This window comes from Ruditapes philippinarum, unplaced genomic scaffold, assembly GCF_026571515.1.
Source record: "Ruditapes philippinarum isolate M1 unplaced genomic scaffold, ASM2657151v2 ctg730_1_1_1_1, whole genome shotgun sequence".
In the NCBI taxonomy this organism is placed as follows: domain Eukaryota; kingdom Metazoa; phylum Mollusca; class Bivalvia; order Venerida; family Veneridae; genus Ruditapes; species Ruditapes philippinarum.
Genome location: NW_026859790.1, coordinates 119,707 through 140,357, shown reverse-complemented (window position 1 = coordinate 140,357; position 20,651 = coordinate 119,707). Strand labels below are relative to the sequence as shown.

The following is a 20,651-nucleotide window of genomic DNA, read 5'->3' as shown; positions in this document are numbered from 1 at the left end:
ATCAAATATTTCTAAAATAATACAAACATTTATATTTTTGTCTTTGGGGATTTGTACACTTTCACAGAAAAACTAAGAAAAATTGTATTAGTACACAAAATGTTCTCAGTAAATAATTTGCTTACAAAGTCTTCCTGGTTTCTTCAAGGTACATTTTATTATACAATTAATAGGTACAAAGATTTATGAAAGACAACCAATGATTAATTCATGAATCTAGAAACTGATACTTTATTCAATATGGGTAAAAAATTGGCATAATCATTATGACATATTGTCAAGAAATGATTTCATTGCTATATGCCAGGTCTAAGTTTGAATATATAATTTTCTTATCTTTTCTGGCTGATTAGACGCAGCCGAATAGGAGAGATTTACCACCACGTCACTGATAACTGCTGTGTGGACTACGTATACACACAATCTTAGAAGGTCGTACAAACAACATGTAAACAATGATAGCATTTTCTGTAAAGTTAACATAAGATGATGTTCCTGGGGCAAAGTTTTAAAGATCAGAATTATCTGAACAGATATTTTTTGTAATATTCAAAATGAAGAAAAAAAATATAAAACTATTTTCTAAATAGTATTGATATATTTTATATATAAGATAAGTGTGATGTTATAAAGGGTTTAATTTTTGCTAAACATTTACATGTACTTTAATTTTTATGTCTATATCAATCTTGAAACAACTCACTACATGTGTTCTATGAATTATCATTTTTATGTGAAATATGCCTGCTAATTGCTCAGTTTTGTTTCATTTTCATTTTCCCTTTTTTCACCCTGTCAATGTAAATATGTTTTATGATTCAAGGGTATTATATTTTAGCCATTGTTAAATGTATGCTTAAGACCCAAAACTGAGTGTTGTTAACATAAATATAATTTAAAACTTTATGCTTAGTTCATGTTCAGTTTTAAGTATTAAGCAAGTTAAAGTGACATTATGCTCATATTTTCATAGTCAATTTGAGCTGAATTGACTTTATATTTCAAAAGATTGACTGTTAAAATGGTGTTTGACCAACAGGTGATATTTGAAAATGTTTGGGATAAATTTAATTTATTTAAAAAGTTGACAAAATCCCCAGTTAAACATGTTTACAGCAGCCAATATAAAAAAGAAAAGGCAACATAATTACTCAAAATAGTCATGTGTCACATCTGTGGTTGGAAAAAAATCTGGGATCAGGTAGATATGATAATGACCTCCATGAATTTATTTCAGAATACTGGTACACCTCTAAAACTATACCATACTTATAAGCTTGGCATTATATATTTGATGTAGTTAACTAATTATAACTTTTTAAGGCCACATATTATAACAAATATCTAAACAATGTCTTTATAATTGTTCGAATATTTCTTTTGCCTACAGTTTTTATAATTGTTTGAAGATTTCTTTTCCCTACAGTTTTATTTATTTTCAATAAAAAATAAATAAATAGGAAATATGAGATAAGAAAGATTGTTTTGTTTATATAATTTTGTAGTCAGTACCTTTAAAAGTACAATAGAATTGCATCGTTTCTTACAATAATTAAACATATTTTCCCAGTCACTTTGCAAGCTTAATGTTAATGCTTTACTTTAATTATTTTCAATCACCTGTTTTATTCGCGATGAATTAAGTTTACGATGAATTAAGTGTACGTTATTTTTTGCTGATTTAAAAAATGATAACAGTTTCTTGACAATATTTCTAAGCAAGTTTGTTTCACATATAATGTCTTTATTGTAAATAAATAGTTACTCAACATATTGTTAATCTTTTCTTTATTCATGAACCATTTAACTGATATTTTCTTAAATTTATGATAATACAATCATTTTTCTATTCGGGGACTAATGATGCTTTAGCATCAAAACCTCTACTTTATTGAAACAGAGCTCATATTTATTTCTTAATAGACATACACACCATAGTTTTCTTATGTAAAATGACTAGGTAGTACAAAGGGGATGTACGACCAGCAACGGTTGCTATGGTCAGTGCTTATCAGCAATTCTATTTTTAGAATATTGGCCACTGGTAAATCTCTCCTATAACCAATCAATGTTTTGACAAAAAAGAAATATTGGGCAGGAAGTAATATCTACCATACTTTCCTAGCAGCACATTCTAAAATTCCAAACAAGTCTGGTATCGATGCCAGTTTATGTTTTATATCCTATGTTTGTTATTAATAAGGTTCAAGAAGATAATGATGGAAACCATTCACTACCACCAGGTACAAATTGTTGAATGAAACCAACCACTACCACCTGTAATCTGCTTGATTATTTTGTAAACCAAGTGGTGGTCTGTGAGGATGACAGAATATGTTCTCTAGCACTTGACCTGTTAAGTGTTGAGGCACAGTTTTCCTCAGCTGGGAAACAAGGTTGCAATGATCTTAGTGTCCATTATGACACTTTCAGACTCAAATAAATCCTTATTATCTTAAATGAGAATCAGTGGTAGATCTCATAATGGTTCTAATATCTAAAAACATTTCTGATTACTTTGATAAGCTCAAATAGAACAGAAAGATTATTTTGCCATTACAGCCATAAACATTGTCTGGTATTTAAAGTACTGAAATACAATGTTCTTCTATCCTTCATGAACCAGTCACATGACATTCATATACTGCCAAATTATTATATCTCTAAAACTTTATTAGATTTAGTATGAACAAATATTATGTATAGTACAAATAGTAATCTAAGGATTGCTGACAGTGTGGGTTCAAATCCTGTCTGGGGCAAGCCATTTTTTCCTTGAGCTAGAAACTTTACATTCATTGCCTAGTACAAGTTGGTTGCAGGAACGGATTCTAGAGACTGTTTCAATAAGCTTATAGCTTCCAACACAATCAAACTGAAATAAATTTGTATAAACTAAATATTATGCAAGACAAGAAACAAAGGGGTTATTAATGCAATGTCTCTATCCACCAGTCTCAAACACTTTTGAGTTGTTGTCTGGACAAAATTAAGCTGGCTTTTCAGCAGGAGACAATGAAATAGTTTAAGAGTCAATATCTCACCTTTCATTTGGAAGAAATTCATAGTTTGTATAGCATGTAACACAGGTGTATTGTCCAGCGTGAGCTCAAACTCAGGTGACACTCGCGGTACAAGCTCGATTTCTTTGAAGAAGTTTTGATCCACTGCTGACACTCGATTTAATAATGAACTTGAGATCTGAAACAATTATATTCATGTAAATTAAAGGGACAATTGAGATGTAAAATTCAAGTAAGTTTAGAAATAACAAAATGTAAACTAAAGTTATCATACTTACACCATGTAAGATCGTATACAAGTCTGCGATGAAGACTATATGAGCCGTGTCATGACAAAACCAACATAATGTGTTTGCAACCAGCATGGATCCAGACCAGCCTGCGCATCCGGATCCATGCTGTTTGCTTACAAACCCTACAACGAGTAGACAAACTGATAGCGAACAGCATGCATTCTAATCAGACTGCGCGGATACGCAGGCTGGTCTGGATCCATGCTGGTTGCAAACGCACTATCTCTCAGATTATAGTCAATTAAAAGTGTGGGTGACAATTATTGTAATTGTCTTGACAATAGCAAAAATATTGAAAATAAAAAAATGAATATTCAGTAAAATCTAAACTGCCTCTTTAACTGCATAATAAGACATCAACAAAAAGATCTGCAAAGAAAATTCTACTATAACATATAACAGTTCTAGACATGAACAAAAAGATCTGCAAAGAAAAAATTCTACTATAATGGTTCTACAGAGAATGTGATGAAAGTACTTTATTCACATGTCAGATCTAATATATGATATATACAGTACATATGTATATAACTTATGCTTTCTAAATGCACTGGTTTACATTGTTGTTTTGTTTTTTAAAAGCTATTAAAGTGCTGTTGTTATTTAAGATGAGCCGAGACAGCAGATTTGTGGGTTCTTTCTTGTACAGATTGAAGGAAGATACAGTCAGAATCCATTAGTGTAGGAAATAACATCTTCTAGTGTAAGATTTCATCCTCTCTAACAGTTTAGTATTTTCCCAGTAAATGACCTCAATCAATGCTTTAACTTGCTCAAACTCAACTTTTAACTGAACATAAAATCTCTCTGGCTGTTTCATGTCTTTGGGAATTTTTTCTCTAAATTTAGAGATTTAATATTATAAAAGGAGTGTTGTTTTTCGTTTCTTTGCCAACAAAATTGATCAAATAATGGTAGTTTTAAAGAAAAAATGTGTACTATATATATATTTGGTACTGATGTGAGGCAAAGTACAGACTGTCATTTTGTCCGGGATATAATTATGTACTTTAAGTAGGAGCTTTTTCCACCCTTCAAATGAACAATCTCTTTGTTTAGTTTAAGCAGTATTATGTACTTACATAGATTTTATGGCAGAAACAAATCAATGTTCTTATGGAGAAAAACAAACACATCCTTTTAATGAAATTGTATGGCCTTTGGGTATAAGTTTATTGGTTTGGGCCTCATCAATTTGTTTCTGCTTTATTGGTTATTTGATTGTTTAACATCGCCTTTCGTGACAAAAAAACTTCTCCAAATGGCCTGAGAAGTTATATTCTTACACATGGTTTTAATGAACACTCTGGCTGGAGACAATAAAGACATTGGTGCCAACAACTGCATTTAGTGAAGCGAAAGATTGTTAAATGCATCCCGGCTTTCTCCGTCTAATTTAATTAGGTAGAGTGCACACGAGAAAATTTTAAGTTTTGAATGCTTTATCATTACAATAGAATTTTTTTATTTCAAGAATTACAGAAGACAAGACATAGTACAGTGACTCCCTGGGGAATTTCTGTGATGTTGGCGTGGATAATATCAAGTAGAATGTTTGTTTTACTGAACTTGTCAGCATGATTCAAGCATATAAACATTGATTTCCTATTCAAAGTCAGCTTAATCACATCAATAAAAAAACATGTGCATAATATTGGTATAAATGTTTGATGTGACAGGATGATCATTTCTCTGTGTTTAATCAGTCTATTTCATCAAGTCTTTTTATCTACTCTCATATCTGTTTTCAAAACAGGAAAAAATTTCTATCCTGCTTAAATGAATTGTATGCATGTTAGGAATCATAATCTTATATTTTTAATTACATTTTATTTTACACTGTTCAATAAATGTTGGTTTTAAAGATATTCTACAGGAAATGTGTTATCTTAATGTCTCACACTTGAAGTATTAATTGTCCCTAATAAGTTAGATCCCTCTTATTTTTGTATTGGCCGACTATAATCATGTCCTATAAACATTAGTCTAATGCATATCATGTATTCAAACACTGAGACTATGTTTTGTCTTAAGATCATCCTCAAATCACTGCCCATTTACATTTTATGGACTCTTGATTATAGTCTTAGTGGTCAATAAATCAGGGCTTGACCAGTAGAGCATAGGCAGATGGCAACAGCCAGACCTGCATTTATCTGCATATCAGAAAATAAAACTTGAAAATCAGCACATTTATCTGACAGTAAGAAAATGAGATTCATACATCACTGAGTTATAAGAGACATCAAAGAGACTGGCACTATTTGTGTTCCACTTTGAATCCGGCTACACAATTATAAAGACAAACCAGCTGGGAAACAGTGCAAACAGACTGGGCCGCTATCCATACACTTTTGATTACATTTCACCTTGATTAACACTGATGAAAATTGAAACCAGCCCCAACATTAATTATTAAATTTTCTATATAGGAAAGGAAAAGTAATTAAGAATAAAAAGCTTGCAATATACTGATGTGAGGTCAGGGATCTGGAAGGCTGCCGTGACCAGGACACACCTTCTGTTAACACGCAGTAATTAATGTTGTACTTGTTTCACTCATCAATTTATATTATCCCATCAATGATTACAATAACCTCAAGTTTATGCATTTTATCATTAACATTGCTTTTAGAACATTTTTATAGCACTAAAAAAATAGTTCCGAGCAGAAATATTGGTGTGTAGCAAAGTAATCATTGAAAAGGTCATAATAGACAAGGGTTTTCAAACACTGACAGCTGGCATTTTAAGTCTTAAATTCATAAAGAACTATTTCTGACACCTTATCATCAATATTTGAATTATCATTTATTGATGGAATCCAATTCCTTCAGATACATGACTAAAGAAGACATGCTTTGCTTTGTGAAAATGTAAATTGCTTTGTGTTCTAAATCATTTGATGTTCATATTTGAAGACCTTATTTCTCTGTTCAATTAGTACAAGGAGTGAAAGGATGTACATGTAGTGTTTTATTTTTTTAATCCTGAAGAAATTTAGAATTATAGCAACAGATACACAGTCAGTTTATAATGTTATGTTTCTAAACTAAATAAATATTCTACTTTTTCTATGACTATGTTAAGCTTATAGAATTTTTCTTCCTTGCTTTTTTTTCTTTTTTTCCTTTTTCTTTTTTTTATGAATAAGAGACACATTTATCAGTATTAATTCCAATAAATATTTCAATATATTCCTACTTTATCAGTATTTCTTTTTTTTCAGTTTTTTTTTTACATTTAACCATGGTGAAATATTGTATTTTAAGCTCATGTATTAACTCATACTGTGTGGACAGCCTAATGGGATCATAAGATTACTATCTCATACAAGCATGTAGGTATTAATCTAGATTGTCTTATATATCACTGCAAAATATATATCAGCAAAAATTATATACCCCTCCAATCAGATCTACAGTTTTATCTATAAGATGGTAATCAACTGCACTAGTTTTATCTGCTAGATGATTATCTGTAGACATTTATCTATCATAACTGTCACACATAATGTCAGACAAGACCCTCTTTAACACACATAATCTTCTATATAGTACCACCAGCTCAGTGAAAATATACATGCGTAAAATTAAAATATGCAAACATTGTAAAATATCTGACAAATCAAGACATTGCTTTGATAGTTCCATTTTAAAGTACCCAGTTGCTGAAGTTATAGAGTTCACTTTATGTTGATAAATGGAGGAACCACACTATGTTTTAACATAGGACTAGTAACTTTCTTGGTCACTAATATGATGGTTCTGAATCTGTCATAATAATTTGTGAATAATCTGTCATATGGAAGAGCTATCTGATATTACTGAAAACAATAATAGCCATTTAATAGTGGTTTAAATAAGTTGATGACAATAAATATGTTTAAATATTTCAATATGGGACTTATTTCTAAGAAATTATAAATTGCATCATTTCAGTGACTATTTTCTACTGAATATTCATACCAGAAGAAATAAGACTATAAGAATGATTTACCACTAATGCCCTCTTAAAGTACAATTGTATTTTAAATGATACTTCTGTGAACCTTGGTTGGTTCCAGACCAATACCAATCTCTCAAAGATGTAGAGGCCTTCGAGTTTCAGCAAACAAAGTTTGACTTATTTGAAAAGTGGCAGGTGCTGGTTGTTTATTTGTTTTATAATTTTTTCCCCCTTGATCTATTCAATATGTATCAGTTGGGTTTAATACTCGAACTTTAGAGATTTAAACATAGCACATTAAAACTCATAGACTGCTTGTTAAAACACACATAATGTGGCAAATAAAAATATCTTCACGCTTTTTTCTGCAGCAATATTATTCATTACAATTTGATGCATTTGAAGTGCAAGACTTCCCCGGGTGAAAATTTGAAAACCAGGTTTTAAATATCAATAAAAATCTAAATAAATCTTGTAAAACATTAAAAACAGAAAGGTGGAAATTTTATCTACAGTATTTGTTGAATTTTAACAAGATTGGAATTCTACAGACATATGTTTTGTGTCTGCCCTGGAAGCTGCATGATGGGAGAATATGCAGCAGTTTCTAGTAAATCAACCACAACATGCTATCTTAATGCCAACAAGGAAATAATACAAAATGAAAATTCAATACTGCAGTTATTGTACAGAGAACAATATCACTTAAAGTAGTTACAAACAGTTTGTTGAAAATTTTAAGATTTATAAATGCTTTTCTTCTTTAAATGTTTTTCCAGGAAAGTAAAAAAAAGTTATTATGCTTCTGATTTATTGTTAAAGGAAGGAAACTATATTTCTTTATCTAGCAAATATATTTAATATTGTCAATATACATTGTGTTTTTTGTAACATTTTATCTTGTTTTAAGAAATAAAAATTTCATTTCCTTTCAATATAACCTGCAGAAAAATCCATTTATTTCACAGTTATTTCATATATTGTAAATAAAATATCTGCTGAGTCAAACAATGATTAGAACTGGTCTGGAAATGACAAGCTTTTATTAGTGCTTTGTCAGCAAGTACTTGTAGATAATAGTAATTGCATCATGAAATTATATCTTAAAATACGTCTAGACATTGTAACAGTCTAAATTTTCTTTATTTCTTTAACCATCCTCCAACAAACAGAAATACAGAGAATTATTTTCATGTTGTAATTATTATTATTGTTTTACAATGTAACAAATACAGCCATCAGTAACAGTACAGGAGACCTACAGTCTAACCCTACTTTAAAATATGTTTAATGAACATATCAAATAATTTAATATGAAACTCTTGTTCATATAATAGTGATGTTCCGATTATCGCAAGTCGCCAATAATCAGTTACTGTTATGTAAAGCGACATTAATCGATTTACAAAAAAATTGTCGAAAATGCTTACTGCAGTAAAGTATCAAAGGGAATTAATTCTGACGTTAATTTTCTTTAAAGAACACCTCACCGATCGCAAAAAATCATCTCAGAGACAATTTGGAGTTGAACTGGATCAATACGTGAATGTAATCAATAGTAATATTATGTGATTTGAATGTTATTATTTGACATCCATTGAAAAATAAAATCTATTTCGTAAAATTATGACTATATAATAGTAAAACTATGTTGAAAAGTGGAAATGAAGTTCATGTTACTGAATATAATCAAGTGCCTTGGGAAGATTGGGAAGAAATGATACTTCCCTATTTCTTTTTAACGCGACCATCAAGTGCCTTGGGAAGATTGGGAAGAAATGATACTTCCCTATTTCTTTTTAACGCGACTTTATTCAAAAAGTTATCGATTATGTCCCATCCGACTTAACGGTTAACCGATGATCGATTGGGACAAATTTCATCCGATTTCCATCACTATCATATAAGGTATCATAGTCTATTATAGGCAGTGTATACTCCATGAACCTGCACATTTGTCTATGTATTTATTTCAACGCAAATTCATCTTTAAATAAAGTGGTTAAGACTAAATGTGTAAAAATCTATTTTTAGCACCAGTGACCTTGACCTTAAAGCCAGTGACCCCTTATTTCACTTAACGAAAGCATGAGGATCATCCAAAGTATCTACCTACCAAATATGAAAAACACAAGTCAATACTTATTTGGCTGCATAAACAAAAGTCTAAAAAAATCTTTCATCAGTTAACTTTGACCTTGATCAAAATGACCACTTACTCCACCAAAGTTAAATGACCACCCAAACTATTTACCTAGACTAAGAAGTTTCTATTTTTTAACTACTTTGCACTTTTAACTTACATTTTAACAATCAAAGGTTTATTCCTTCAAAGAACATATTGCCTCAACACTGGTTATTTAGTTTCAAAGTTTCTAAAAATTTTGGAATATTTTTAGACACAGAATCCATAAGGCAATAATGAAGGAAGACATATAATGGCTACAGGGATAATGCCTCTACTGTACCTGAAACTGACTCTCTATAAAAACAACAATTCCAGACTAAAACATTGCAAACTGACAAAGATGATTTAAAACAATATCAAAGACACATTTATAGTTTCAGACAAAAACAAAAACATCATTATTAGCTCGGAGATAATCTTCCAAAAGGAAAAAAAACTTGCTAAAAGCCGGCACAAAAAAATAGCATTATTAGCCATCAGGAACATATTGCGGAAGTTGAACAGTAACTTTGAATGATTCTTTCTATAAATTCTTTGTGTCAAATAACATAGGAAGTCTCCAAGATCACATGGGCATTAAACAACACAAAAGAATACCAATTAACAGTTCATTTAACTGGCGACAAAATTCACGACCATTTTATTATTGTTCCCACTACTTCCTTAATATAGTGTTAAATATCTCGCAAAGACTGGAAAGAAAATAAAAAAACTTTAAATCAATAATCATAAAACTTAATCAGTCAATTAACTGAGCAATCACAAATATCTAAGACAGACTTTTTTGATTACTTTCTTGATAACACTAAATTATCTCTTCAATTGTTTAAATTGAAATGGGTCTAGCAGAAAATTGAAGCTGTTGTCCTGCCAACCAGTAAATCACCTCTTCTAGGATAAGACTGATTATCTTATTATCAGAGCTGGAATTAGTAAGTGTTGATCATGGGTAAAATATTGGCCAGTTTGATTGGTTAATCTACAGAATCTTGGTTTCATCACGTTTCATGTCAGCCCCTATTACACCTAACGTTCTTTACCTGGCAGAAACTTCATTACCCCTGCCAACACTGTGCAATGCAGAATAATTGGTGCAGATTTATGAAGCATTCATTGCCAAAATTAAAATACAATTATTTTGTTTATACTAGTGATAACTCTCATTACTTCATTAAGATTACATCTTTTTATTCTTCTGTTTATTTCGGATTTTAGTTTCATTCCACTTCTAGGACTGGCAGATCAACTTTCTATGCTAGAATTTGGAATTCTATAAACAGCAGAGCTAGACAAAGAACAGCGAACAAACGAGAATACCAATGCATCGCATGCATGGCATTTATTATTTACAATGGTCATTTTTTTTTCCACAATAATTATTGCAATTAGACTCAAGTACCTACTTGTAGAAATAAAATGGTATTCAAGAAGAGATTTAATAGAAGTCTGCATTATTTGAAAGCCTTTCAAATCATCATTAAATACCATAAATTTTTGTTTCTTTGACATTTTACACTATTGTATGTATTAAAATATACTGAATAATAAATGAGGCCTTTACAGGTAGGGGAGAAGTGCGCTTATTTACACATGTTCAACTTCATTGTCTGGAATTGATTAGAATATAATAATTAAACTGTGTGTAGACATCACCCTAGGGCGTTAAATATCCTCTTCTTTATTATGTTCTTCTAAATAATTGAACAAAAAACACATCAAGACAAAATCAGTACTGTAAAGTAAAAATCAATGTGCTGAGCTTGCAAAACAGTTGAATATCTCCTCTTTACAGATCCTTAATGTCAATGTTCATTTTAGCGCTGCGAAGCATGAAAATATGGAACATTTTTTTTAACAAACTTCTTTCCATTAATTCTGTAAATTTGGTTCTAAAATAACGGAAATTGAAATTATCACATTGATTTCCAACAGGAACCGGTCTACTTTCATCATAGACTGGTATTGAGAAATCATTGTAGAGAAAACGTAAAATCAATTGCCTATGTGACCGGGAAATTCCTCTAGGCTGTCTTACAGACCTTCTCACTTAGTTATATTTATTTTTGATGATTTAGCTAAACCACTTGGGTAATGTTTTGCTGATTTTTCATCAAAGATCAATATAGTAATGATAAGGACAAGTGGAGGGTATTGAGCTAAACAAGTTTGCATTGTTTTACAGGCAAGGAACTATGAAAATAACCCCGCAGGAACCTGCGGTAGATAATCTATTTCTCAAATTCACTTGGACAGTTAACTTGCCCTGTGGGTAAAGTAATGAATAAAATTTTCTGCCTTGAAGAGACAGCATCTCAGACACACCATATTCTTTACTTCTTTAACTAGACCTATAGATAGATGTTATACTTACATTTAACAAATAGTTTTTTTGTTTTTTGTATTTTTTTCAAATATTTTCTTCTTCTATTATTCAATATGAAACTGATATAATACAATTCACAGTATTAAAGACCTATTAGAACAGATGATCAGAAGTTTTCCATGAACAGGCTTAATAAATCTATTCCTATGACCTAAAACATTGAGCCTCTTGCCACATTGGTTGATCTTTAAGGTTTCCATCTTCAATATTTTAAGAATAATGTGAAAAGCTTGGAACCAAATGATAATATTCATTAAGTTTAAAGCTGCATTGTGTCTAAATAAACAACAATAATTGTCACCTTATGCAACAGATCTCCAGTAATGAAAGCACTCCATGTTCAATCTAATTATCTCTAACAAAACAACTTCCAGAAACAAAACTGCAGTTTAAGCTCTTAAATTATGCACCTTATTTTTAAAATGGAAGTTAACATGAAAACAAGCAGACCCTTAATGACACATTGCACACATTTTTTGGTGCCAGTCCTTCATGTCTGATAGAACAGAAGTCACAAAAGGCTTTTTTAAGTGAAATATAACACCCTATATAGCATGCACTTACTGAAACTTAAAATAGACATGTTTGTAAACCCATCTTATTTTTTTTTTTACTTAACTGACTGATTACATAGACCAATCATACCGGTAATACTAAATGTTAAACCAACCAGAAGTGATAGGCTTTTTAACCTAGTATGGAGCCTGGTCAGTCTTGTTTGTGTTTGGTCACACAATTTACACAGCAAAGGTCAAATGGTGTCTTTCAAGCTTTACTGGTGGAGTAAGACCTAAGGTGTCACAACATGAATTTATTCAGGCACAAACTGGCACCTGAGTAGAACCACTGATGTTCCTTAAGCCAGCCGGATAGCTACCTCACACTAAAGAATCCAAACTCTCTGGTGGGATTCGAACCTACAGCAGTGAGGGCCATATGGATAGAAATCAACAATATTTATCACTCAACCTTCTGAAAGTTAACTAATGAATGATCAGTGGCAATGTGTCTGAATCATAAAGTTCGATAATATCTCAATTAACCACTACACAATAGATCTAAATATTAAAATACTGCTATAATAAATGATACTAATTAGCTGTAAAATCGGAGTAATTGCTGCCATCAAAATTGCTATCAATTGTTATCACAGTATTATAAACAGATGTATTGTGTTCTGTAGAAAGGTTCACTCATTCAATTCACTTCAGTATTTCACAAAATTGGTTTTCCAGATGCATGATTTATGGTCAACTGCACTGACCATATAAATAAGTAATCATTGTAAAACCCCTAGGGAGGAACGAAGACCCTGCCCTCTCTAAATATCTGTCAATCTGCCATAGCAGCAGATCATGATTCATCCTAGCTTTGTGTGACATCCAGGGATCCCTCTGCTACCATACCTACCCCAGAGAGATGGCTTTGCCACCTTGTACTACCTGCATGCCAATCTCCAGTCAGGAGACAGTAGACTCTATGGCACCAGATAATCATGTTTTTCTGGTATGTCAATTAATGATTCAACATTGTTACTGACCACAGTGATACCATTCCCGGGAATCAACAGCTCACACTGGGAAACAAGACATTATGATTTGAATGTTTAAGGTATTTTAGGTCAGGTAAGTTCACAATCTACTTTCTGACTCATTGAAACTGTAAGACAAATGAGACACAGAGTAAGAAAAGAGATGACTTTCAGAAAAGACATTGTGGAACCATCTGACATGAATCATTGTATAGTTGTGATATATTGCAACCCCTGGAGACCTCGTACATGCCCCTATTGTCAGCAACAGCCAATAGTCATTGTGAGATATGTGTAGACAGCCAGGCACCAGCCGATGAGCTTCATTTCTCCCCATGTATCTAATTATCAGGACTGAACCACCAAACTGTCAGATCCACTGATACATTGATCAGTTACACCAACAAGGTGAACATGCAGTCTCACTGTGAAATGTTAGAAAAATAAACATGAGAAACATGTGATCGGAGACCTCTGCCTGCATGCCGAACATACATGTACTAGTTAATGTAATTTGTCAGCCCTGACATGATGAATTGCCTCACAAACTCATTAAAGACATCTCTTTTTTTTCTGAGTGAATTTTACACTTTTTACATTTCTGCATCATCTCTTTCAAGATTATAGCAATGCCTATTTAAAAAAAAAGAAATTAAACTACAACTTTCTGAACTTTATTCAGCTTGTGTAAATAAAGGCTGCATGGAACATAAAATCCGTTCATTTAAAGAAAGTTAACGTGAGATTTTCAGCAAAGAGATGAACCATAAAAGTTCCTCACCATTAACAATTATCTAAATTACTATTAATAGGCAGAGGGATTTCTTTGAAATACTTAGGGGTCCAGTTAATTTTAAGTGTTTAGATATCAAATGATACCAATAACAAATTCAAGCTTTTAAATTTGACCCTTTCATGTCATTTTAAATTAACAGGTGGTTAAAAACTGGTGGATACTTCAGACATTTAATCCAATTTTAATATCATGTGTCTATCCCTATGTCTGACCCTTCCTGGTGGAACCCTGTATTTTTTGTAAAACAGAGAGGTCCTTATCATAAAATACAATTAACTGTCTATCTTTGGCAAAATAAATAGTCAGTTATTCCCACAGTGTGTACATCAATAAGAACACTAAAATGTTTATGGTTGATATATTTGAATACTTAGTTAAGCATTTTGATAAGTGATGATGATAAAAAAAACCAACTTGGCACACTTTGTTTTTACAGAGAACAGAATTTTAGACACTTCAATTGAAGAAGTTTGGCAGCTTGTGGTGTTATCAAGTTGGTGATAAGATCATAGCTAAAGCGTGTACATAACATGTACCTGAGGTGTACCTCCAGTGAGCCAATGGTCATTCTCGAAAACCACCAGCAGTGTCTTACCTGTTTTATCAGATTTCACAGCTTCCTATTCTTACACAGCACCATCAGTTGTATCAACTGGTGATTTTGAAGAGATTATAACTTAAATACTTTCAAACTCCATACAATGTTCTTAAAGCAAACAGTGCTGCCCTATATTTCAAGTTTATCAAAGAAATGTTATGAAAATATTATTGTTTTTAGCATGAAGACATTACAGTGATAGAACGATAGCAGAAATTTAGAAGTTGTGTTTGAGCTGACAATATCAATACAGTAGAAGACAGAAAATAAATGAGATGAAAATTGGAACAAGTCCTACTGGTACCTAATAAATTTTCTTAAATGAGACGAGAAAATGTGCACATTTAAATATTGACAAGATAAAAGAACAAAGCTCCAAAGGAATTGGCAGAATGTATTTGTTTACACTATGGGGTAGAATTTAATTTTTGTTTTATCAAAGAATATAAATTTACCTGTAAAAATGACGCTGGGTCTGATTCTTTAAGCACTTCAACACAGAAGTAGAGGAGACTGGTGGTTTTCTGTAGATGACTGGTACATGTGTGGGCTTGGTCCTTCAATATCTTAACCTTCATATCACGTTCCACGCTGACAAAGTCAAGTAACTCTTGTTTACGTTGATGTATTGCCTCTATTAAAGCATCACACTGGGCAACAACCACTGACTCAAACTCCACACAATTTGCCTGAAAATTAAAAAAATAAAAACATGATCTATGAAATTCATTAAATGATCTTGAAAATCATTTTGTGCTATGAAGGATGAAACAAGTTTGTGCAGCAATCTAAATGCAGTACCAGTATAACTGTATATGACTCAAGCTATTCCATTAAACCCTTTATGAAAACCCTATGCCTTTTCATTTGAATGCTGAGACCATGAAATTTAAATGCATTTATTCTGGCATAATTAAATAAGGAGGGTGAAATGCAGAAAACGGAAATAGTGAAGAATCAGTTAATTTACATAAATTTAGCAAATCTTCAGTCTTGCTTTATAAAACAACTAAATCCATTAGTGTCAACTTTGTTGTGCTTTTTACTATGCAGAGGTTGCATTCTCTTAACATTGTGTGGGGCTTTTTTATCTTAACTTCATTTTGATTAAAAATGAGCAAAAGGGAATAAAATACGGAGCTCTTTCTAAGGTCTTGTCTTCCTGCAATTGTAACTTTTGAAACACCCACTTTCTAATTTGATTAAGAAGTGTCACCTAAATCATCTGATGAGAATTACTTTTTGCAGAACAATAATCTAAAGTGATAAATTTCCTTGTATGGCCATTTAATGTCATTTCAACACTAAAAACGCCCGATTTCTTCAAATAGGCAAATAAATGTCCCGGCAGAAATCTTAGTAAACATCTGCTTCGTCTGTGAAGTCAGCATTTTATACAATAATATATCTTGTATTTCAAGAATCTCAGCTAAATCATTGAGTATTTATTACATAATTATTCTCTGCTATACTGAAGAATGAGAGATTTGTTTAATTATACTGTACAATAAAACCTACTGAAACCTATCTTCTTTAATTACGTCAAACTTTAAATTTAAAATTAGGTAATAATCCTTCAATTTCAGTAACCTCATTTGATGTTCACAAATTAACGCTGAAGGTTGGTTAAACTTTTGTAATTCACATTATATTTATTTTGTTCTCTTAAATTTTAGATTTATTACTTTTTGTTCTAGGTTTATTATAAATTTTGAAAAAGCAAACATAAAATTTAGATCTAAAACATTAAGAGGTAAAATTCAATTAAATATGAATACAAGCTATAATGAAAGCCTTCTGAAATTATATACATGTACTTTTTTTCAATAATGTTAAATTCATGATCATAACAAAATTCGTGATCATAACAAAATTCATAAAAAAAGTTGGAGCATCATACAGCAGTCAGGACAGATAAGTTCACAGATAAATGGCGAGTAAGCAGAAATGTAATTGTAACAGAGTATCAGATTTAATCGATCATGAATATAAATTGATGATAATCATCGTAAATTACGTTATTGATTACTCATCAATCAAAATTGTAACGTAAAGTAAACCATTGCTACTGTTTCCTTACTCTGGTGAACCCACGTCAAGATTTGTTTACAAAATGCCAAGGCGTTATTGTGTATCAATTTATTCTGTAAACCAATCATCATTTTTCTCATTTTTCTAAATGTGTTCTGGTAATTGGCGCCATTTGTTTACCAACAATATAAATTGAACGATTCTATCTTACTCAATCAGGTTTTTTGCCATGATATCTATTTACACTGGTTGCCAGTTATAGAATACAAACCACAAAGATCTATTTTTTAGCTTTAATTAAAAGCAGTCAAGTTTGAAAACTTCAGGGTATCAAATTCGTAATAGGATGTATTAAGTACTTATTAAACAAGTAAACATTTAAAATGTCTCGCCAATTATCAATTAACCTTACATAATGATAACGATCTAAACAAATTAATTAATTCATGAAAATAGTGCACAATGAGTTCAGTTTTCTATAATAATACTGTTAAAGGTGATGAAAATAATTAAATCTGTCTTTACTATTTCTGACAACAACAATTATAAAATCAATTAAGGAAAGGCTTTCATTCAAAATTGATGCATGAAATATTTCAACAAAAAATTTCTAAGCTATGGTAAAGTACAAATTAACTGCAAGAAAAAAAAATTGAAAAGGAATTTGTAAATGTTATTAGAAGGTGGTATTTATAGCAGTGAAGATAGTTTCCATTTAATAAGTATAAGTCTTCGACAGAGAAGATAAAGTTAGATGTGTGGGAATCATAAATAAGAACAATAAATTGTGTTTTAAACGAGGCATAATCTAACTCTGTCATTATTTCCTCATCTATAGCCTCTTAACTGGGGATTGTTTCCGAGATAACAAGTGCAGTAAATATCTGGCTGCACATATCAGTTACGGGTGGATAAAAACTATTCTTTAATCATTATTCTCATTACAGAAACATGCGCTACATCAACAAGTTGTTGCCAAGCAACATTTAACATTGAGGTCAAAGAAAAAAAAAACAACATTTTTTTTTGGATTTTTGGCAATATTTAGTGTCTATCTTTATCTGAAGAAGCATCTTGGGTTTTTTTAAGAAGTTTATTTTATAATTAGATGGCAGATACCATCAAGTTTAATGCATATCTTTCAGCGTTTGACAGTTTCGGCTACCTGGAATAGACATGGACCTTGTTGCTGACAATAAACCTATAAAACTGACAGTTGATTCTTCCCTGAATTATTGCTAACTTGGCAAATACACTACACATACTTTATCCTTTAACTATTGCAAAACTGAGCTATTTTAATCTTGATAATAATATTAAGAAAGGTACAAGCTTAAGTGATTATTTATCAAACAATTACCACTGTACTATGTTGTGTTATGATATGTGGTGTGATATGTGAAGTTATGTGATATGTGGCATGAAATGTGGAGAAATTTTCCGATATGACATGTGCTGTGATTCAATATGATATTTAGAGTGATGTGACATGTAGTGTGATATATAAAGTGATATGATATGTTCAGTAATATGATATGTTGTGAGATGTGACATGATATGAATTAGTTAAGATGTTATATGTGTTGTGACATGTTATGTAATATATGACATGTAGTGTGACATGTTATGTAATGTGATAAAATATGTGGTGTTATATGACATGTGTTGTGATATGAGAAAAATGACATATGTGGTGTGACATGACAATTGGTATGTGTGATATGACATGTGGTATGTGTGATATGATTTATAGAATTCAATAATATGTGTAGTGATATGATATATTAAGTGATATGATAAGTGCAGTGATAAGTGATATGGTGTGATATGACATAATTATGTGGTGTGATATGATATACCATGTGACATAATATTTTGAGTGATATGGTATGTGATGTGATATGACATGTGCTGTGATGTTATATGTGCTGTGATATGATACATGAGCAAATATGCTTGTTCCCATTGTTTGACTTTTATACTTATTACTTATTACTAAACCGTATAAAACTTACAGGAATTCTTTCAGTCATTGCTTTTAATTTCTGTATAAACTCTGTTTCTGTTTTTGCTTTCTCTGACAATGCTTGTAACGTCTGTGACAGGTCAGTCTGAAAATATAAAAGATGATGCACAATAAAATACTAATACAAATGTATACAGAAAATGACAATAACTATATACCAATGTTGGTAATTTCATTTTCAATTCCTATTAAATTTAACCCCCATCAGACATAGGTTAATTAATTTTTTTTTAGGTTCTATATTAACTAAATGATACTAAAGTAGAGAAGGAAATTACCATCAGAGTGTAACTGTCATTTTTCTCATTATCTGACCACTAAATCATGCATTACTCAGTGTGCATCCCTAATAATGCAATACGAGTCCGGCTAATTTGCCAAATATAGCATCATTGTGGCTGGATAATTGAGTGTATTTTACTTTTGAGACCACTTTAAATTCATCAATGATATTACCATCATGAGATTGACCTTCGACTCACCCAGTAAAAATGCTAATCCCTTGACTAATTGTTTTGTTTCTCGAACTAAATTGAAAATAGCACCCCAAAGTCCATTAGATACTCAGCATTTGAGTGATTATACAGGAAAATGATAACAATAAGACTCATGCTATGTCACAATATTTGGTCCGATGATTACAGTATTGGAAAACTGACACTTGAATCAAATACAGAGAAAAATATATAATCTGATGTAAAATTCCCACAATTCTCCCCTGGAAACACCAAGCTTTGCTCAAATCATGACGGAAATAAGATGGTTTTTAACCCATCAAAATGTCATTAAAGAACTGTTTCAGAACATATCTCTGAAAAAAATTTAATTGCAGAAACTGAAGACTTAGAAGCTTGACAGACATATGTCGTAGTAATTGACGCTGATTTTTATAGATTTTACGAACACGTATGATTTACATTTTGCATGATCCTGCTATTAAAACATGGTAAAATTCATTATAGAAGTGTTCTAAAACATATTTTGAAATGATAGTCCGGAAATGATATGAATTATTACGAGATTTATATTCGCTACATATGTATTTCCTTTATATGAAAAAATTAAATTGCACACTGCAATGGCAGATGTTTATAACACTCAATAAGATAAAAGATTTTTACTCAACAGCGCTTTTGATAAATGCAAAGAAAGACTTGAATTAATTATAGAAAACCCTAGAAAAAAAAGTCCAGCACACATAGGGTACTGGCACGTGTTACTGGGGATGCTGTTCTTTACAATTATGAAGCAGAAAACGTAACCTTTGTCTGTGTGATGTAGAAGCTTGTATTGCACCGCATGTTGATGAGATTGATGTTATTATGATCATTGAAGTGGAACAATTAACACTTTGATGAGACAGGACAATACATGGTGATTGACAGTTGAACTATGTGTGTGGGATACGCTGATTGATGCAGTACTTGTCAATTTATATAACTTAATTAATCTGATTAATGATTTACACAGCTTTCATGTAATAATAATTATGTAGTATGGCTATAATTTATACTGGACAATGGTTGCAAAAAAAAAATCTCACTGACTGCACACTTCATGATTTTCATGTTCAAATCATCAATGAGTGAACAATAAGTTGTTCAAATCAACTATAAGTAAAACACTTTGTTCCTGTTTAAATCACCAATGAGTATTACACTTTTGCTGTTTAAATCACCAATTAGTATAATTTTAATTATTTGTTGTTCAAATCACCAAATGGTAAGTAAAACTTTGTTGTTTAAATCACCAATATGTATAGTTTCTAATGTTTAAATAGCTACTTGATAAAACTTAATTAACATTTAAATTATATTACATTTATTAACAAGCT

The 20,651-nt window shown here is 31.3% G+C and overlaps 1 protein-coding gene across 3 annotated transcripts in view; it reads right to left on the bottom strand.

Moving 5' to 3' along the window:
- LOC132757917 (E3 ubiquitin-protein ligase TRIM9-like) overlaps positions 1-20,651 on the bottom strand; it is a 126,515-nt gene that overhangs the window by 52,214 nt on the left and 53,650 nt on the right. For all 3 annotated transcript variants that reach the window (XM_060749415.1, XM_060749414.1, XM_060749413.1), the window contains exons 2-4: positions 18,807-18,902; positions 15,216-15,449; positions 3,045-3,201 (exon numbers count right to left, since the gene is read on the bottom strand). In XM_060749415.1, the coding sequence (XP_060605398.1) occupies positions 3,045-3,201; positions 15,216-15,449; positions 18,807-18,902 (487 nt within the window). The remainder of the gene's footprint in view (positions 1-3,044; positions 3,202-15,215; positions 15,450-18,806; positions 18,903-20,651) is intronic.